Raw genomic sequence first — 21,941 nt, 5'->3', positions numbered from 1 at the left:
AGGACTACCTGGCCTGATGACTATTTGCTGTCCCCAGTCCACCTGGTTGTGCTGCTGTTCCAGTTTCAACTGTTCTGCCTGCGGCTATGGAAACCTGACCTGTTCACCGGACATGCTACCTTTTCCCAGACCTGCCATTTTCTACTCTCTCTCTCTCTCTACCGCACATGCTGTCTCTAACTCTGAATGATCGGCTATGAAAAGCTAACTGACATTTACTCCTGAGGTGCTGACCTGTTGCACCCTCTACAACCACTGTGATTATTAGTATTTGACCCTGCTGGTCATCTATGAACATTTGAACATCTTGGCCATGTTCTGTTATAATCTCCACCCGGCACAGCCAGAAGAGGACTGGCCACACCTCATAGCCTGTTTCCTCTCTAGGTTTCTTCCTAGGTTCTGGCCTTTCTAGGGAGTTTTTCCTAGCCACTGTGCTTCTACACCTGCATTGCTTGCTGTTTGAGATTTTAGGCTGAGTTTCTGTGCAGCACTTTGTGACATCAGCTGATGTAAGAAGGGCTTTATAAATAAATGTGATTGATTGATTGACAATTAACTCATTAGGAATTTGGGGCACCACTGGAAAAGTTTATTTAATGAGTTACCATTTCCCAAATTAACTCGATATTATACCAGTCATCAGTTAATAATTTCCTCATATCAGTTTCATTCTGAACGTCATTGACTTCATAAATTTGGACGAACCCCAACCTAAGTGATGAATCAGCAATTCACAAATTGGCTTAATTATTTATTTACTAACTAAATAATCACACAGAAATACACACACACACACACACACACACACACACACACACACACACACACACACACACACACACACACACACACACACACACACACACACACACACACACACACACACACACACACACACACACACACACACACACACACACACACACACACGGCATATTTGATTGATTACTCACATAATGCAATGAAAACAGTCCCTAGTGGACTAACCCGATATGACGGCTTGTTACACAATGGAAAGGAGGTGGGGAATGATAAAAAGGTGGATAGACAAAGAGTGGACTTAACACACATACATTTGGAATCTATGCTCACCGTAAATATGAATATTTAGTACCTTAATAACCGCTCATTTGGATTAGAAATGCAACATATATTTACATGTAGATGTCTTTATCTGTCATCTCTGTTGAAACAACTCGATCTGTCTATGGGGAGTAGTTCGATGTAAGTCTCTGGTTGTCTACCAGAGGTCACAATGTCCATCTTTAGTTGTAGGCTTCTTTTGTTCTGGATTGTTCTTAGAATGAATACTTCAGGTGTATCACACGGTGGTGAGAGGGATCTGTCTTCCCACCCGTCTAGGATCAATTGTCCTAGACTACTTTACGTGCAGAGCTGCAGACGGTGCATGTTTTGGTCTACTCTTCACATGTCGAGAGTTTCAGAGGGTCTTACCATTATCTGGTCTTGTAGTTTCGTCCTCACATTCTCTGGTCTGTATTTCAATTCTCAGCATGTCCTTTTAAGCACTCTGGCCTTGGAGGGCGGTTCCAGCATGTGGACACGAACTCTGACCTCATTGGGGGCGTGGCTTAGTTAGTGTGCAACAGACATGAACAACCATTATCTCAGAAGACTAAACTCACATTTCTATATTTTCAAACAAAGTTTCATCTTTCTTTATATTGTACGAACATCCTATGGGGTGGAAGCTTTACAGCTAGAATGTTTCCTTGCTAAGCTACAGTATTTCTGTTATAGTCTTTATCATTTTAATGACATCACAAAATAGATATTCATTTTTCATATTCCATCCCTCATCATCCCCAACCTTTGGATGTTGAAATGTATTGTCCCAGTGTCCGTTGTTTGATGTTGAAGTTATTAGGCAAGAGTCTCTCTCTACACACACCACATTCATTTGTTCAATGCTGCAGGGCAAGAGAGAGAAAGTTAACGACCGGTGTTAAGTCATAAAACCGGCCCAACTTCCCTTTAAAACCTGCGCCTTTGATCCCCACTAAGGAGAGAGAGAGTCATGGCACCACTCACGCACATCATTTTGCCTAAGGAAGGCCCTAAGATTTGTCAAAGACTCCAGCCACACTAGTCAGACTGTTCTCTCTGCTACCGCACGGCAAGCGGTACCAGAACGCCAAGTCGAGGTCCAAGAGGCTTCTAAACAGCTTCTACCCCCAAGCCATAAGACTCCTGAACATCTAATTAAATGGCTACCCAGACTATTTGCATTGCCCCTTCCCATACCCTCTTTTACACCGCTGATACTCTGTTATCATCTATGCATAGTCTCTTTAATAACTCTACCTACATGTACATATTACCTAAACTAACCGGTGCCCCCACACATTGACTCTGTACCGGTATCCCCCCTGTAGATAGTCTCTCTATTGTTATTTTACTGCTGCTCTTTAATTACTTATTACTTTTTTTTCTTACTCTGTATTTTAGTTTTTAACTGCATTGTTGGTTAGGGGTTCGTAAGTCAGCATTTCACTGTAAGGTCTACTACACCTGTTGTATTCGGCCCATGTGACTAATACAATTTGATTTGTATTAGGAAAACATTTTCTTGTGAATGTCCACCACAACGTGTTGAGGAAAGGTGGACTAAAGTGAAGTGCAAGCTTTGTGTCCAGCTAGACTCCCCGGTGAGCGAGAGAGAGAGAACGGAAAGCTTTTTACTGCAGCATAGGACAATTATTCCTACATCTGTCTGGACTTCTAGGTTCTCAAACCCAATATTTGCAGCCAACACTAACATTTATAGAGCGAGGGTCTGTATTTGCTCAATGTCTGTAAACCATACCATATTAATGTCTGGAATTGGAATGGATGGCTAGGCTATTTCATGATTTGTCTCCATGTATCCTCCTCTTTCTACCCATCCTATCCTCTCAAACCACCACTGAGAGACAAGCAATTATGTAGAGGCGATTTGGCCCCAATTGAACCCATCGACTCTGCTTTCCAAACTAAACTGAGTGACTCTTAATCTCTGGGGTAAACTTCCCATTTCAATGTCCAGGTAGATACCAGAATGTTGCTGAGCTGCACAGGGTTTTTACAAAATGCAATTCATTTCAATAGATAAGGGACCAGCACATGTACACAACTTTTCACATATTCACTTTATTATTCTAGCATAATCTGAGATGAGGCATCACAATGGTTCAAATCAGGACAACGAAGACATAGCGAGACAAAAGGCTTGGCTTTCATTTATATGTAGAATAATACAATTTGACCTTTGTAGCATAAACATCACAGTGTATCATAAAGGCAGCATCACAGAGAGAGAGAGAGAGAGCAAGACAATCACCAAATGAAGCAGAAAGGTTGGCCAATATGGGTCACCATGGCCATCGAAACCAATGAGGGCACAGTGAACGGTTTATGATGCAATGATAGGCTACATGTGGTGAGTCATTGTTTTTACAGTGGATTCGACGCCAAAACAACTGCAGCAAAGTGGCGCCAGGCAGGGAGCTGTGTACTGTATATCCCTGCAGCTATATAGATCCTGTCAGGCCGACCAATTGTCAACACTTCCTCCTCCTACTCACACTGACGCAGCACATTTCCTCAATTCATGTTTAAAAAACGAATCAATGAATTAACCACATTTTGTTGTAATCCATCTAATAGAACAGAATGTGGTGCTAAAATAAGGTAATAAATCATCTCATGATTTCAAATAGTCAGTCAATAGAAACCAAGACCAAAACGCAAGGCAAGACACTGGCCAAGACTCTTGAAAATCTGTCCCAAAATCTTTGGCTAGACATTTTCAAATGGTAAAACCTGTATACTATCAGTTTCCAAAGCGGAAATAAACAATTACAAATGTCTTCCCAGAAAAAAACACTTATGAAATAATGATATATTGCATTTTCACAATAAAGTACAATGTCCCACGAAAGTTCAATTTACAAAGTAACAAGGCACATAGGGTGGATGTCAGTAAACCATAGATACACAGAATATTGTGGAGAATGTCTACTTATACCATTGGAAACAAGGCCCATACTAGCATGGCGATAAGACTGATTGCGGTGATGGATATAGCTTTACCATAGAAATCAGGCCTATTGTGGTGATCACTTTACCACATGTACTATTGGTGATTGTCTACACATGGCTTACCATAGATACTGATGATTGTCAACACATTTACATTTGAGTCATTTAGCAGACGCTCTTTTCCAGAGAGACTTTCAGGAGCAATTAGGGTTAAGTGCCTTGCTCAAGGGCACATAGACAGATTGTTCACCTAGTCGGCTCGGGGATTTGAACCAACAACCTTTTGGTTACTGGCCCAACACCACTAGGCTACCTGCTGAAACTCCCTTGTGATCTCCTTGCCTGGCTACCCATCCACATTGCTCCGGCCAACTGACGTTTCTTCTCCACGATGAGTCTGGATTTGCCTCCCTCCCCGACGATTTCTAGAATGCAAACACAATCTGACCAATCTGATTGGTCCCAGAAACCGATGGGTTGGGCCAGAGCCTGCTTACCTGATGACGTTATCAACTTTGATTCTCTGACTGGATTGCCATAAACAAATCTAACCAATCACTGATTCATTGGTTTTGAAGTCACACAAACAACTTCTAGGATGGTAGTTTCAGACTGACTGTATGTAGCGATTGATAGAGCAGAGGAATTCAATTCAGGGTGAGTGGTCAGGCAAGTGATCTCCCAGGCAGACATACAGCTCAGTCAGTCTATGAGTGGACCAGTTTGATGCCCTGTCCCGTGTCCAGTATATTGGGAGGGAACCAGCCCAGTTTGAGTCGCCTGAAGCACCTCAGACACACTACACACAGCCAGAGGAGGTTGAGCCCACAGCACCAGTTGGATAGGTGCACCAGAGGATAGGTAGCCTGGGGGAAGTGGGTCTTCCAGTGCTTGGCCACGTCGCTCCCCGTGGGAAGATGGAGCGTGTAGTCGCTCCAGTGTTTCGACACGCCGTAGGCCGCCGCCACCATCCTGCCCTTCTCCGACCACTGGGTGGCGCTGTCCGGGTTGCAGTTGAACTCCACCCACTCCGAAGTGAAGTCCCCAAGGCGGGGGGCGACCCCGCCTTCGATGTCGCCGGCGGGGGCGAGCTCGGCCCCTTGCACAGCCACATAGACTCCCTCCATCCTGCGGACCTCCTTTACCCAGGGCATGGAGTTCTCTGTGTCCAGGACCAGGATGAGACGGGAGGTGAAGCCGCTGTTCTTCTCCTTCCACCACTCCAGCAGCTGCTCCAGACGCAGAGAGTCTCCTCCTGGTAGAGAGAGAAATAAACATTTTAATAACCCCAACCCTAGTCTTAGGCTGGGACAAACAAGGAACCATTTGCGAAAAGCTGATGTGATTCATATCATGACATGCACAATGTAAACAAAAGGAACACGAATAGTCAAGTTATTTGTCAAATCATCTCTATTGTTATTCTGAATACCATCTACAACGACACACCTGTATGGCCTATCCCTAGTCTAAATCCTGAGTTACAGGGACTGCTCTCTGTTTGGGCACCCTTCCTCTGTGGCAGAAACGTGAGCGGTGTATGAGTGTGTATATGTGTGCGTAAGAGTGCCAGAGACGACACCCCCCCCCCCCCCATCCTGCTCTTCCCAGACCGTTCTGTAAAGCTCCAACGCCAGCCAGGGCTCGGGTTGTTTTTCCCTCGGCCTCCACTGCTCAAACACAGTATCCTTCATGAGGATTAATATGGCAGTGGGCTCCATGGCAGGAAGATTAAGAGGCGCCCGTAGATGGAGCCAAGATAAGATATTTCTTTATAGTTTGGGAGCTGCTCAGAAAGGGACTGGTGAAGAGGAGCAATACACTGTGTGGTCGTGACAAACTGATGCTTAATGTACAATTTGGGTTTCAGGGGAGCACCGGGGTGGTACACTGTGGCTGCGTTGATGTTTTGACACATATTACAAGAAGCATTGGTCCGTAGATGGATCTGTATCTTTAGGAAGACGATACGTACCAGTTTTCTTTTACTGACCCTGAATGTTAGGGGTTTAGTAGCTAGTTTGATAAAAGGAATTAAAAGTTACTGTAATCATAGCTTACAATGTACAATATATTCCTTCCTTAATCAATTAAAAGAATAATTGGGTAATGGGTTAATAATACTAATTAACTACAGTCATTACAGCCGACTTGCCTGATGAGGCACGATGACTGTCTGCATGTATTTGAGAAGGTTAAGGTGGGTGGTGAGTAAATAAGGACATTAAAGACAGAAAAAGGTAAAAGTAGTCTGGGTTCATGGAGAAAAGGAAAAGTTACGAGTGGGAGTACATTAACGGTCAAGTCATGTTTAATTGTCACCGAGCTTGTCTTCGTAGCAGCACCACGCAGTGATAAAGCGTGGGCGTGTGTTGGCAGCCACTGAAGACAAGCTTCAGTTATCACACTGGGAAAATGTTGAGACTCTTCATTTCTACTAAGGGCGATGGATTCATGAAAAGTACAGGCACAAATCACACTTTAGTGGTCACATACACGTGTTTAGCAGATGTTATTGCAGGTGTAGCGAAATGCTTGTGTTTGTAGCTACAACAGTGCAGTAATATCTAACAAGTAATAAGGTGTTAGATAGAACACACTGCATCTGGCAGACTACAAAATATTTGGTACTTTTCTCAGAAACAAATGGAAAACTTTAAATTGTTTGTCAAAACAAAAATATAGTATTCTACCCTCATCATCATGTTTTATTCAAACATATAACCTTATTTTGATCCTGCCTTTTTCATGTTTGATCTAGTCTGGAAATAAATAGGTGCAAAATAAACATTGATAGAAGATGACAGAGAGGCAAGAAGCTTGTGCGTTGAGGAGAGGCAGCCAGCCATCCAGCCAGCCAGCCAACCATCAAGCCAGCCAGCCTCTGTAAGCTATGGTGACACTCACCTGCCAGTGCCCAGGCCCCGGTGCGCTGCGTATGCCCGCTGTAGAACACCACGTATGTATCATGGCGGGGCCCGTCGGCCGTGCAAAGCTCCAGGAAGGCCTTGAGCTTGGCCTGCAGGGCCTCCAAAGTCACCCCGCTGGTGGAGTAGTCACAGCCAAAAGTCTCAATCATGTGGTGGGAGAAGAGGTGCTGCACACTGTTCAACATGCCCGTGGAGAGCACGTTCAGCTCCTGCACCTGGACCGGAGGTAGGAGGGTGGGCTGGCCATCTGGCCTGTGGAGGGAAGGATGAGAGGATGGGTGGAGGAAAGGAGGGAATGAGAATGAATATGAGGAGAGAATGGCAAGTGGAGATAGACAGCAGAATTGAAAAGAGGAAGATGAGAATGTAGAGTAAGAAAAGGAATAGAGGTGAAGACACTGGCAGTACAGTAGAGATGGAATGTGTGTGTCTGTCTAAAACTAGTGAGAATAAAGATGGAGAGGAGTCCTGACCTAACAGCACCATTCGTAGGTCAAGGCAGAGAAATCTGTTTGATCCGACACACCTCTTTCTCTCCATCCCACAGCACCAGGCATGAGGGCAGTCTCTGTCACTCAATATAGCCTCACTCACTCTGTATCTGTCTGTCCCTGGCATTACAACTTTCTCCATTCACTCATATAGACATCTGCATAATTCGAAACGTGTCATCTTAAAGCGGAGTTATTATGATCTTGAGAGAGACCTTGGGCTGGAGAAAGTTCTGTTTAAATAATGACTAGATTTTGTCTGAGTGGTTGTATTGAAATGACTGGGGGGCAGTGGATGACATGGCTGTTGGAGGCTGACGTGACAGATGTGTAACTAACCTGGCCTGGGTCTTATCTACACAAAGATGGAAACATATTAGTCTCTCACTATCCCCTTCCCTCTGTCCTCCCTCTCTAAAAGCCTGTCTCTCTCCCCCCGCACCCTCTCTCACTTTGTCCCTGTCAGACTTTCCTTTGCTCGCTGTCCCTCGTCGTTCCCTTCTTCTCCTCCTCCTCCTCCTCATCTTCCCAAGGGGCCCTCATCATTGTAAAAACATGATCTGAACCCATCAAACAGTAGATAATACACTGCAATATTCTCAACATGCTCTCTGGTCTCTCGCCGGGGCCTACATCCACAGCCCTGGAATACAGAGCAAATGTATGGGCCTGCATCTGAATCACCACCACAGACAGACCAAGTGCTAACTGCCCCAGCACAGAGATAGAGTCTGCAATGGCACCCTATCCCCTACATAGTGCACTACTTTTGACTAAAGCCCTATGGGTCCTAGTCAAAGGGATAAGGGTGCCATGTCGGACAGAGTGGTCCTGCCTGGTCGTAAACACATGTTCCACCCACAGCCACTTAGTATGCCAGGGAGAGAGCAGCCTCAGGGGGGAAAACATTAGGGTCATGTTTATGCATGGCTATTGGGATATTTTCCACTTGGTTTGTCCAGTGAGGGAATTGAAATTATGGTCTGTCCTGCTGGATGCTGTAAAATGAAGGTATTTTTTAAATACTTTGGTGCAGGGAAGATTGATGATTGTGGAGATGAAGAAAGTGAATGTGGGTCTGTGTGTGTGAGGTTTGTGTACACTGAATTGTGTGCGCGTCAGGGTTTCCATTTGGAAAATGTGGAGCCTGACTTTTAATTTAACAGACATTTGAGAAATTTACCGGACCCATATGCATTGGGCGCATAACCTGATTAGGGTGTCCACCCACTGACAAAAAAAATCACATTTCGATGATTTATCCTCACAGAACATGCAACTCGAGGATGCAACAGCGTACGCCCTTCTTACCGAATTCCAATGCGCACTTTGAAGATGTAAGAATAACGGCCACATTGACTTTTCATCAGCCAACAAGACGAGTAAAAAAAAACTGCAAAATCACTAGCCTATGTCCATGTAATATCCCACATAGTAGAAAGGTTGACCTATTCTTATGGTCAGCTTGTCGTTCTGTGCAAGAAAGAAATAGGCTTTTCCAAACAGACTCTGGGACAATTATGGGATGATACAACCAGTAGGCCCTGCCTACATAAAAAAATTCAAGAAATCTTTAAAAAGCAATGAGGCTGATGCAACAGATCAGAACGTTTAGATTAAAAATGTAGATGAATTATTATTTCTTCACATAAGTTTAGCAGTGCGCACAAGGCAGTAAGCTACAAAAAAGTGTTTGTTCCATAATGCAATTAGCGGAAAAACACCGTTGTCAAAAGCAAACTGAAAGCGGTTTCATGTGACAGAGATAAAAATATTTGTTTGAAATTTAGAAAGAGGGGACATCTAAAGATGCAACAACTAGCATGGGTTGCAAATATGAATAGAGCTGTTTGAATACCCATACTAACATTCTGTATACTACATACTTAACTTATTATGGCTGCAGGGGCAGTATTGAGTAGCTTGGATGAAAGGTGCCCAGAGTAAACGGCTTGCTCCTCAGTGTCAGTTGCTAATATATGGATAATATTATTAGTATTGGATAAAAAACACTCTGAAGTTTCTAAAACAGTTTGAATGATGTCTGTGAGTATAACATAACTCATATGGAAGGCAAAACCCTGAGAAGAAATCCAAACAGAAAGTGAGAAATTTGAGGTTGGTATATTTTCAATCCAGGCCCTATTGAATTTACATTGGGATATGAATGAAGTTGCACTTCCTAGGGCTTCCACTAGATGGTGACCGTCTTTAGAAATTTGAATGAGGCTTCTGCTGTGTTGTGGGACTGAATAAGAGCTGAATGAGTCAGCTTACTGGCAGAGAGACATTTCCTGGTCACGCGCATTCCACATGATATCGACTTGCATTCCGTTGCTTCTGTAGACACAAAGGAATTCTCCGGTTGGAACTTTATTGAAGATTTATGATAAAAACATCCTAATGATTGATTCTATATTTAGTTTGAAATGTTTCTTCGACCTGTAATATAACTTTTTGAAGTTTTTGTCCAAAGTTTTTGTTCAAACACACGAGCGTTTGGATATGTGTACCTAACGCTAACAAAAGCAGCTACTTGGACATAAATAACGGACATTATCGAACAAATCAAGCATTTATTGTGGAACTGCGATTCCTGGGAGTGCATTCTGATGAAGATCGTCAAAGGTAAGGGAATATTTATCATGTAATTTCTGGTTTCTGTTGACTCCAACATGGCGGCTAATTTCACAAATTTTCTGAGCGCCATCTCAGCTTATTGCATGGTTTGCTTTTTCCGTATAGGTTTTTTGAAATCTGACAGCGGTTGCATTAAGGAGAAGTACATCTATAATTCCATGAGTATAACTTGTATTATCATCTACATTTATGATGAGTATTTCAGTTGAATCGATGTGGCTATGCAAAATCACTGGATGTTTTTGGAACTAGTGAACGTAACGCTCCAATGTAAACTCAGATTTTTTAAATATAAATATGAACTTTATGAAACAAAACATACATGTATTGTGTAACATGAAGTCCTATGAGTGTCATTTGATGAAGATCATCAAAGATTAGTGATTAATTTTATCTCTATTTGTGCTTTTTGTGACTCCTCTCTTTGGCTGGAAAAAAGGCTGTGTTTTTTTGTGGCTTGGTGTTGACCTAACATAAGCGTTTGTGGTGCTTTCGCTGTAAAGCTTATTTGAAATCGGACACTGTGGTGGGATTAACAACAAGATTACCTTTAAAACGGTATAAGATACATGTATGTTTGAGGAATTTTAATTATGAGATTTGTTGTTTTGAATTTGGCGCCCTGCACTTTCACTGGCTGTTGTCATATCATCCCGTTAACGGGATTGCAGCCCAGAAATGAATATATACACTACATAATATATACTATGAGCTCATTTTAGAATACTGTAAACGAATGGTATCATTCAGTTGAGCGTACTACGCCTGTCTACTGTAAATTGATGCTGTAGCTATGCAACCTCTTGCTAGTTTGTTATCATAACAAATGACCAGCTAGACATTTTACGATTTCAGGTGTGTTTGTAAATTCAATCTGGAGTGCCAGAGTGCGCTCTGGGCGTTGTCAGATTGTCCATTCGTAAATTCAGAGCGTTTCGCTCTCGGAGCGTTCAGAGAGCACACTGGACACTCTGGCCGAGGAGTAGGGTTGATCCGAGCGTTCAATGGCCTCATAAAATCTGAGCGTTCAGTCATGCCTCATAAAATGAATTAAAACATTTAGGTTTCAAACCTTTAAATAAGTGTTTTCAAAACGCATACAGCTTCCAGCTCATCACAAAGTGGTGTGTAACATGCTGAAGCGTGCCGATACCATTGCCTATATAAACTTGAATGGAGAATGGGAAGAGTGTTTTAATTAACAGTTGAGAAATAAAAATAGTAGCTCTTTTCAAAATCGGGACCATCAAAACAGTTAACACGCGATTGTATTTAGAATTGTTACGCAATGATTGGGCTTATAAATGAAAGTTTCACTCCAGCAGCAACAAATTAGCTGTTTGAGGAGCTGTAGTAGCAGCTCTCACGCTGTGTGACAGATTTTCCAATCATAGGCTCTGTATCTGTATGCTGTGCTTGTGTGATAAACCTAACGACTAACGAAAATACACACGTGCCAAATTAATTCCACAAAGTTATTCAAATGACCAGTCAAATGTATTTGCCAAAAGCTGGCTATTAGCGGCTAACGGAGACCCTGGTGTGTGTGTGTGTGTGTGTGTGTGTGTGAGTTCTGTGTACATCAAATCAAATGTATTTGTCACATACACATGATTAGCAGATGTTAATGCGAGTGTAGCGAAATGCTTGTGCTTCTAGTTCCGACAATGCAGTAATAACCAACGAGTAATCTAACCTAACAATTTCAAAACTACTACCTTATACACACAAGTGTAAAGGGATAAAGAATATGTACATAAAGATATGAATGAGTGATGGTACAGAACAGCATAGGCAAGAGGCAGTAGATGGTATCGAGTACAGTATATACATATGAGATGAGTAATGTAGGGTATGTAAACAAAGTGGCATAGTGATACATGTATTACATAAAGATGCAGTAGATGATAGAGTACAGTATATACATATGAGATGAATAATGTAGGGTATGTAAACATTATATTAAGTAGCATTGTTTAAAGTGGCTAGTGATATATTTTACATCAATTTCCATCAATTCCCATTATTAAAGTGGCTGGAGTTGAGTCAGTGTGTTGGCAGCAGCCACTCAATGTTAGTGGTGGCTGTTTAACAGTCTGATGGCCTTGAGATAGAAGCTGATTTTCAGTCTCTCTGTCCCTGCTTTGATGCACCTGTACTGACCTCGCCTTCTGGATGGTAGCGGGGTGAACAGGCAGTGGCTCGGGTGGTTGTTGTCCTTGATGATCTTTATGGCCTTCCTGTGACAATGGGTGGTGTCGGTGTCCTGGAGGGCAGGTAGTTTGCCCCCGGTGATGCGTTGTGCAGACCTCACTACCCTCTGGAGAGCCTTACGGTTGTGGGCGGAGCAGTTGCCGTACCAGGCGGTGATACAGCCCGACAGGATGCTCTCAATTGTGCATCTGTAGAAGTTTGTGAGTGCTTTTGGTGACAAGCCGAATTTCTTCAGCCCCATGAGGTTGAAGAGGCGCTGCTGCACCTTCTTCACGATGCTGTCTGTGTGGGTTGACCAATTCAGTTTGTCTGTGATGTGTACGCCGAGGAACTTAAAACTTACTACCCTCTCCACTACTGTCCCATCGGTGTGGATAGGGGGGTGCTCCCTCTGCTGTTTCCTGAAGTCCATAATCATCTCCTTTGTTTTGTTGACGTTGAGTGCGAGGTTATTTTCCTGACACCACACTCCGAGGGCCCTCACCTCCTCCCTGTAGAACGTCTCGTCGTTGTTGGTAATCAAGTCTACCACTGTAGTGTCGTCCGCAAACTTGATGATTGAGTTGGAGGCGTGCATGGCCACGCAGTCGTGGGTGAACAGGGAGTACAGGAGAGGGCTGAGAACGCACCCTTGTGGGACCCCAGTGTTGAGGATCAGCGGGGTGGAGATGTTGTTACCTACCCTCACCACCTGGGGGGCGGCCCGTCAGGAAGTCCAGTACCCAGTTGCACAGGGCTGGGTCGAGACCCAGGGTCTCGAGCTTGATGAAGAGTTTGGAGGGTACTATGGTGTTAAATGCTGAGCTGTAGTCGATGAACAGCATTCTCACACAGGTATTCCTCTTGTCCAGATGGGTTAGGGTAGTGTGCAGTGTGGTTGAGATTGCATCGTCTGTGGACCTATTTGGGCGGTAAGCAAATTGGAGTGGGTCTAGGGTGTCAGGTAGGGTGAAGGTGACATGGTCCTTGACTAGTCTCTCAAAGCACTTCATGATGACCGAAGTGAGTGCTACGGGGCGGTAGTCGTTTAGCTCAGTTACCTTAGCTTTCTTGGGAACAGGGACAGTGGTGGCCCTCTTGAAGCATGTGGGAACAGCAGACTGGGATAAGGATTGATTGAATATGTCCGTAAACACACCAGCCAGCTGGTCTGCGCATGCTCTGAGGGCGCGGCTGGAGATGCCGTCTGGGCCTGCAGCCTTGCGAGGGTTAACACGTTTAAATGTTTTACTCACGTCAGCTGCAGTGAAGGAGAGTCCGCATGTTTTGGTTGCGGACCGTGTCAGTGGCACTGTATTGTCCTCAAAGCGGGCAAAAAAGGTATTTAGTGTGCCTGGGAGCAAGACATCCTGGTCCGCGATGGGGCTGGTTTTCTTTTTGTAATCCGTGATTGACTGTAGACCCTGCCACATACCTCTTGTGTCTGAGCCGTTGAATTGCGACTCTACTTTGTCTCTATACTGACGGTTAGCTTGTTTTAGTGCCTTGCGGAGGGAATAGCTACACTGTTTCTATTTGGTCATGTTTCCGGTCACCTTGCCCTGGTTAAAAGCAGTGGTTCGCGCTTTCAGTTTCACACGAATGCTGCCATCAATCCACGGTTTCTGGTTTGGGAATGTTTTAATCGTTGCTATCCGTTTTAATCGTAGACGTGTGTGTGTGTGTGTGTGTGTGTGTGTGTGTGTGTGTGTGTATGTATGTATCTATATATATATATATATATATATATATATATATAAATAAATAAATAAATAAAGAAATAAATAACACAGTGAGGTTTATATATATATACACACACACAGTTGAAGTTGGAAGTATATACACCTTAGCTAAATACATTAACTCAGTTTTTCACAATTCCTGACATTTAATCCTAGTAAAAATTCCCTGTTTTAGGTCAGTTAGGATCACCACTTTATTTTAGAATGTGAAATGTCAGCATAATAGTAGAGAGATTTATTTCAGCTTTTATTTCTTTCATCACATTCCCAGTGGGTCAGAAGTGTACACACACTCAATTAGTATTTGGTAGCATTACCTTTAAATTGTTTAACTTGGCTCAAATGTTTTTGGTAGCCTTCCACAAGCTTCCCATAATAAGTTGGATGAATGTTGGCCCATTCCTCCTGACAGGGCTGGTGTAACTGAGTCAGGTTTGTAGGCCTCCTTGCTCACACACTTTTTAAGTTCTGCCCACAAATTTTCTATTGGATTGAGGTTGGGGCTTTGTGATGGCCATTCCAATACCTTGACTTTGTTGTCCTTAAGCCATTTTGCCACAACTTTGGAAGTATGCTTGGAATCATTGTCCATTTGGAAGACCCATTTGCAACCAAGCTTGAACTTCCTGACTGATGTCTTGAGATGTTGCTTCAATATAGACACATAATTTTTCATCCTCATGAAGCCATCTATTTTGTGAAGTGCAGCTAACCACCCCCACAACATGATGCTGCTACCCCGTGCTTCACGGTTAGGATGGTGTTCTTCGGCTTGCAAGCTTCCCCCTTTTTCCTCCAAACATAACGATGGTCATTATGGCCAAAGTTCTATTTTTGTTTCCTCAGACCAGAGGACATTTCTCCAAAAAGTACGATCTTTGTCCCGATGTGCAGTTGCAAACCGTAGTCTGGCTTTTTTAATGGCAGTTTTGGAGCAGTGGCTTCTTCCTAGGTGAGCGGCCTTTCAGGTTATGTCGATATAGGACTCATTTTACTGTGGATAGAGATACTTTTGTACCCGTTTCCTCCAGCATCTTCACAAGGTCCTTTGCTGTTGTTCTGGGATTGATTTGCACTTTTCGCACCAAAGTACGTTCATCTCTAGGTGACAGAACGCGTCAACTTCCTGAGCGGTATGACGGCTGCGTGGTCCCATGGTGTTTATACTTGCGTACTATTGTTTGTACAGATGAACGTGGTACCTTCAGGAGTTTGGAAATTGCTGTAGACCATATTTTCTCTGACAATTTTCTCTCTTGGCTGCAGGGTAGCCTAGTGGTTAGAGTGTTGGACTAGTAACCGAAAGGTTGCAAGTTCAAATCCCCGAGCTGACAAGGTACAAATCTGTAGTTCTGCCCCTGAGCAGGAAGTTAACCCACTGTTCCTAGGCCGTCATTGAAAATAAGAATTTGTTCTTAACTGACTTGCCTAGTAAAATAAAGGTTATTTTTTTATTATTTTTTATTCGATTTTCCCATGACGTCAAGCAGAGGCACTGAGTTTGAAGGTAGGCCTTGAAATACATCAACAGGTACACCTCCAATTTACTCAAATTATGTCAATTATCAGAGACTTCTAAAGCCATGACATTTTCTGGAATCTTACAAGCTGTTTAAAGGCACAATCAACTTAGTGTATGTAAACTTCTGACCCACTGGAATTGTGATACAGTGAAGTAGAAGTGAAATAGTCTGTAAACAATTGTTGGAAAGATTACTTGTGTCATGCACGAAGTAATGTCTTAACCGACTTGCCAAAACTATAGTTTGTTAACAGGAAATGTGTGGAGTGGTTGAAAAACTAGTTTTAATGACTCCAACCTAAGTGTATGTAAACTTCCGACTTCAACTATATATACGGGTTCGTGCCGTGGGGGAGATCTTCGTGGGCTATACTCGGCCTTGTCTCAGGGTAGAAAGTTGGTGGTTTGAAGATATCCCTCTAGTGGTGTGGGAGCTGTGCTTCGGCAAGGTAGGTTGGGTTATATCCTGCCTGGTTGGCCCTGTCTGGGGGTATCGTCGGACGGGGCCACAGTGTCTCCCGACCCCTCCTGTCTCAGCCACCAGTATTTATGCTGCAATAGTTTGTGTCAGGGGGCTAAGATCAGTCTGTTATATCTGGAGTATTTCTCCGGTCTTATCCGGTGTCCTGTGTGAATTTAAGTATGCCCTCTCTAATTCTCTCTTTCTCTCTTTTCAAGGAGGACCTGAGCCCTAGGACCATGCCTCAGGACTACCTGGCCGATGACTCCTTACTGTCCCCAGTCCACCTGGTCGTGCTGCTGCTCCAGTTTCAACTGTTCTGCCTGCAGCTATGGAACCCTGACATGTTCACCAGACGTGCTACCTTGTTCCTGACCTGCCGTTTTCGACTCCCTCTCTCTACCGCACCCGCTGTCTCTAACTCTGAATGATCGGCAATGAAAAGCTAACTGACATTTACTCCTGAGGTGCTGACCTGTTGCACCCTCTACAACCACTGTGATTATAATTATTACTATTATTTGACCCTGCTGGTCATCTATAGACGTTTGAAGATCTTGGCCATGTACTGTTATAATCTCCACCCGGCACTGCCAGAAGAGGACTGGCCACCCCTCAGAGCCTGGTTCCTCTCTAGACTTCTTCCGAGGTTCCTGCCTTTCTAGGGAGTTTTTTCTAGCCACCGTGCTTCTACATCTGTTTTGCTTGCCGTTTTGGGTTTTAGGCTGGGTTCCTGTATAGCACATCAGCTGATGTGAAAAAGGCTTTATAAATAGATTTGATTGATTGTGTGTACGGTTATATACCTGCTGTAGCTGGTAGGGACGACCACAGCGTAGCCCACAGATGTGCCCCCCAGGCAGCTGCCCAGCTCATGGAAGAGCCCGTGGGCCAGAGACTCCAGAGGGAGGACCACCAGGAACACACTTATGAACACACCATTGGAGGGCTGCAACACAAGAGAGCATTTCATTAGCGATTTTTTTTCAATGTATTGTAGCACAAGATAATTTACACATTGAAGAAAAAAAATCCATCACAAGGCTTCAGCTCAAAACACCCTTCAAACACAATCAAGTGAAGTTGTGGGAGTGAGAATGAAGCCTTTTCAAAGATAGTCCAAGTGAATTCAAGGCCAATCTATAGGCCTACCCAATGGACTATTATACAAATTCACCAAGCTGTTAAAATTCAGTAACTAAATAATTTTATGATGTTGCCTTGACGATTTCCACATAGCCTTGCGATTCCTCAATTACATTCACATTTGCAATTAAAATCCTTATTAAACCTCATATTTTTCCTCAATCTGATTTGTCCAATTAGCCAGGCACCAGCAAGGTTACCACATCAGAACTCCCTACTTCATTATTAGCGAGTCAGTTTTGGATGGAGGCAGCAGACTTCTTGTTAAATTCAGCTACGACTGCCCAAGGACTCACAGCTGGTCCATAATAATCTCCTCAGTCCTCATTTGACAAAGCAGCACTGAAGCTCTTATGCAATCCCAGCATTCAAGCCCTTTAAAACGTAGAGCAAGGATATAGGCCTAGATTATAGAAACAATTCAAAGCTATAGCTAGGCCTATATGTTTGGTAACACGGACACTGAATTGTTTAATTTACTTTACATGTTTAAGAGTGTGTGGGTGGGTTGAGTAAGTATTCTTGCTTAAAGACATGCTCCAGTGCTTTGGCGACTAAGAAATAAATGTGGATGTGTCAATATGTAGTTCACACATGCATAATCTATGAGCAGAATTACTGTCACCTTAATTAGCTACGAAATACGAGAAAATAAGTTTTAAAGCGACTGTTTATTGAAGCTGTGCCGTGCCATTTTCCTCACATTTCCCCCCACATGGGCCAGCCTAGAGCAATTAGAGTTCTAGCCAATAAGTTTCAGCCCCTGCATTTGAGTGGCAGCTAGCAAGGCACCTGCCCATCGTTATCCAGCGTGGCCCAACGGCTGTGTGAGTGAGCGAGTGAGTGAGTAATGACGTGGTGCACATAGCTGCACATGTGATGTAGTAACCAACTTGTGTACCACTTTTGGCTCGTAATATTTTCAAAACTACCGGCAAAAAAGTATACAAAGGAGAATCTCTTTAAGGGTAGTTCCATTTCATTTCAGCAAGCCATGACAACAGCCACCATCTCCGATTGTTCTGAAATAGTTTCTGTGGTTAGAAACAGAAAAGATAAGCATTCCTGAATCATTATTTTGTTGAAAACACTTTTTGAACTCTGAGAAATTGAGCTAATTGATTACACCTAAATTGGCCATTTCAATCATAGGATTCATATAATATTCATTAAGTATAATACCCAACATCCGATTTGGACAAAACCACTTCTTAAAATGACTAAGACGTGAGGAATCCAAATAAAATAGTCAAAAGCCACCAATGTACCCCACCCAAAACAAGGCCACCCCAACCGCCACCATACAGTATCAGTTGTCTATGTTTGACAAGTTTTATGAAGCCGTGGCTTGGAGTATTGTTTATTCATCCTATGTATTGTGAATTCTGTGATGTTTTTTTTCTTTCCTGTTCAGAGAAATTAGCCATTGAAGTCGCTTACATTTCCCCCCATAAATGAGTGTGAAAGTACCAGGTTTTTCCCACTAGATGCTGCTCTTCATGCTCGTACTGCCACAGCCTTTTATTACTTTTGCAAGTCTCTTGTGCTTACTAAAGGTAGTTTTGATCCCAATATCAAATCATTTGAGTAACAATTGATTGTGATTGTTTTAAATTAAAATGGTCAAAGATAACCAAAAATAGAGCAATTTCTCAAGCAAGACATTTTTTAGGATTGTCTGGAAGTGGTCTGAGTGGGGAGGGGAAAACTGAGACCTAGCTGAGAGATTTGGAACTGTTTCTTATTGGTCTATTTACTAATCTACTGGTGATGTTAACAGTCAGGCCAAATCTCCATCCTACCAAAACAGGCAGAAATTCAAGGTGGCCTTTTCAGCTTTTACAACCTCATTGTGTGGAAACATAAAACACAGAAGAAAAAAAATCACATTTTTGACGGCACAGGGCCATTAAATGGACCCATTGCAACTTTAGGTAGAAAACCAACAGCTTTTGCTCATGATTAAAATAAATGGTGGGGTCATAGCTTAGAGGGATACAGCGAGATTCTGACAATTAGTTTTTCTACCTACCCAGGCTATGTCTCTGCGTGCAGTATGAAGGAAATTACAAGCAGTTATTTTTTTCTTTTCGCGAACCAATGATGACGCAACTCGCCTAGTGTTAGCGCAATAACTGGAAGTCTACAGGTACAGTAGCATAAGCTGGCTGGAGATCTTATATGACGTGGCAAATAGTTGGACATGCCTCAGCGTAGCCTGTTATGCTAATAGCAGATTACAAGGTAAAGCTAAATTAGGGCTAAATAACTTATGGCTCTTTATGTAAGGAGATAGGCATATTAAAGAGCTAATTCACTTGGTCACGGTTGAAAGCAGAAGCAGCTCTCCTCTCCGGCTTGGGACTGTCTTGTGAATGCATGCCAGGCCTCTAGCAAGCGTCAGTCTCTGGGGTTTATGACGTGAAGCTTGATGTTTCAATGTTGATGACGCTACTCACCTTGCTTTGTTATTAGGCTATGCAGCTATCATGGTCAGGTCTGTCTCGAATAAGATAATTCTAATCTTCTCAATGATTCAAATCTTCTCAATGTGGCAAAACCAAAATAAATGAAAAGCTCAGATCAATCGCTGAATCAGCTAACGGATTTATCAATCCATCTTTTCATTCATTAGTTTAACATATATTACCCTGCCAGTTCACCATGTAGCAATATGTAGAATCTTACCTGCCAGGACACAGCTGCCAGAATGGCTGTGGACACCAGGCTGAAGAAGACCAGGCGTTCAGAGATCAGGCAGAAGTGTCTCATCCCCCGCGAGGCCATGACCCGGTCCAGGCTTCGTGAGTCTGACTGCTGGACTGAGCGCGCCTTCTGACAGTCACTCAGCTTGGTGTGGAAGCCCCACAGTGTGATCAGCAGCACCACGTGGCAGACTGTCCAGAACAGGCCAAACACACAGAATCCAGGGATCACCAGGTACCACAGTTCCAGATGGCTCATCTTTAGAGCGGCTAGGACGAAGAAGGCCATCTCCACAAGTCCCAGGGGGAGCAGGGAGAGTCGACACCAGACACGCCCCCAGGAAAGCAGGGGCAGCCAGCGCTCGGTGGCCCCTAGGCTGCTGAAGTAGACATCCAAGAGGGGGTCACAGATCAGACGGCCCAGGTAGCAGCCCAGGGCGAAGGGGTTGGTGGTTATCCCCACGGCCTTGAAAAACAGCAGGGAGGTGACCAGGGTGAAGCAGGCCAAGTTGGGCAGGGCTAGGAGGGACTTCACACGCAGGCCCACGATCAGAGCCCCCAGCGCCACCACTAGGGCAATGAAGGCCATAGATTTGTGCATCAGCATGGTGGTGCTGGCAATGCCAAAGCCCAGGAGTTCTAGGAGCTCCTTGGACGAGAGCAGGGTGGGTTTATAGTGAACACAGCCCATTATCCTATCTGTTAAGGCCCACACTGTCCTCAAAGCCACACTAGCCAGCAGCAGGTAGTTAGTAGCCTGCTCCTTCACATTATCCTCCAGCGAGGGACTATTGAGGAAGCACAGGAGGCCCAGAAGGAAGCTAAACCACAGGTGGAAGAGGCTGAGACTGGCCCCCTCCATGGAGAAGTAGTAGTAAAGGATGCTGGCGATGCCCAGGATGAAGAGACCCAGGATGAAGATGACAAGGATCATGGGCTCGTCCGTCTGCTCCCAGCGCACGTACAGGCCCAGGCATACTGCCACCATCAGGTTGAAACTGGACAGGTAACCCAGGCAACGCACCAAAGACCACATGTCCACCTCCCGGCCGGGCGCAGGCCCGCTCTCCTCCGGCTCCAGGCGTGACATGGCTGCGTAGAGACAGTGGTTGAGGCTGTAACAGCTCCTCCTGAACATTTAACTGGGGGGACTCATGATTCAATGATAAGGTATGTCACTGACAGTAGCAAGCTTGTGTAGGTTTTGTAACAGACGGGGGCACTGGAATTTAGGCAACATTATGGATGAGATCGATGAAATCGGCTATTCAGCCACTGTGAAAGGAGAACATATTTTGTGAATGTGAAAAATGTTTACATTAATTATCATGAACAATAATCATTCTAATTTAGCTGTCATATGTTTGCTGGATGACAAGCAAGTAAACAAACCGTTTTAATTATCACAGCAATAAACATAGACACTCACCAGTTGCTATTGACAGAAGATTAGAGACAGTCAGCAAGCGCTGGCTACGTGCTTCTGTCAATAGCACAAGAATGGCTAGCACATATCACAAGAACGCCATAGCACAACAATAATGGCTAGTAGCTAGTTAGTTAGTTAGTTATGCTGCGTCGTAAGGTTAAGTAAGTGATGACATCTCTCGCAATTCAAGAGGCATCACAGTAAAACTACTTAAAATCTTCAAATGTATTCACAAATAACTATCGATGACAAATCGAAAGATGAATCTTGAGTTGCTTACCCTTGTCTAAAAACTTTTTTCGTTTCTAGTTCGGGATGTTTCCGGACTCCAAACTACGGCAAAGATAATGAGACAAACACAGTTGGGATTTTGCGTTTGCAGCGAAATCGAATGTGGTTTCACAGCAGGTTATCCCTCTCAATAAATTATTATTCCATTAGAGGTGACATCAAGGAAATATAATTATTTATCAAGATAATTGAAAAAAATGTAATTTAACATTCAGTGATCAGAAAAGACAACCACCTCAAGCATATAATCATTGCATCCACATCCATTGTGTGTCCTCTATGGTCAGTGAAGATATCACAGTGACGGTGCCAAGGGGCACATCTCAAATGACACCCCACTCAAATATG

General features: G+C 43.7%; 1 protein-coding gene across 3 annotated transcripts; it reads right to left on the bottom strand.

The window, feature by feature from the left end:
• Positions 1–3,134: 3,134 nt before the first annotated feature.
• On the bottom strand, positions 3,135–21,709 carry tmem168a (transmembrane protein 168a). Of its 3 annotated transcripts, none has more exons than XM_020452815.2 (5): positions 21,583–21,709; positions 19,857–21,148; positions 16,829–16,971; positions 6,952–7,226; positions 3,135–5,299 (listed from the first exon to the last, which is right to left on the bottom strand). In XM_020452815.2, exons 2-5 carry the CDS (start codon positions 21,009–21,011, stop codon positions 4,752–4,754), a joined length of 2,121 nt encoding a protein of 706 aa, XP_020308404.1. In that variant the 5' UTR covers positions 21,012–21,148; positions 21,583–21,709; the 3' UTR covers positions 3,135–4,751. The 3 variants fall into 3 exon arrangements, with proteins under 3 accessions (XP_020308404.1, XP_031653844.1, XP_020308405.1); XM_031797984.1 differs by having other exon boundaries at positions 19,857–20,965; positions 21,583–21,680; XM_020452816.2 differs by lacking the exon at positions 21,583–21,709 and adding an exon at positions 21,303–21,570.
• Between the last annotated feature and the right edge of the window lie 232 nt (positions 21,710–21,941).

Source organism: Oncorhynchus kisutch, linkage group LG19 (genome assembly GCF_002021735.2).
Source record: "Oncorhynchus kisutch isolate 150728-3 linkage group LG19, Okis_V2, whole genome shotgun sequence".
Taxonomy (NCBI): domain Eukaryota; kingdom Metazoa; phylum Chordata; class Actinopteri; order Salmoniformes; family Salmonidae; genus Oncorhynchus; species Oncorhynchus kisutch.
This window is presented reverse-complemented; position numbering and strand designations above follow the sequence as displayed.

Bases quoted from the DNA above. Each gene is read 5' to 3' on its own strand.
- tmem168a (XM_020452815.2), bottom strand. From the start codon at position 21,011: ATGTTCAGGAGGAGCTGTTACAGCCTCAACCACTGTCTCTACGCAGCC. The intron at 7,227-16,828 runs GTATATAACCGT...TTCCCTCCACAG, and splicing joins GTCCCTACCAGCTACAGCAG to GCCAGATGGCCAGCCCACCC. The intron at 5,300-6,951 runs GTGAGTGTCACC...TCTCTCTACCAG, and splicing joins CGGGGCCTGGGCACTGGCAG to GAGGAGACTCTCTGCGTCTG.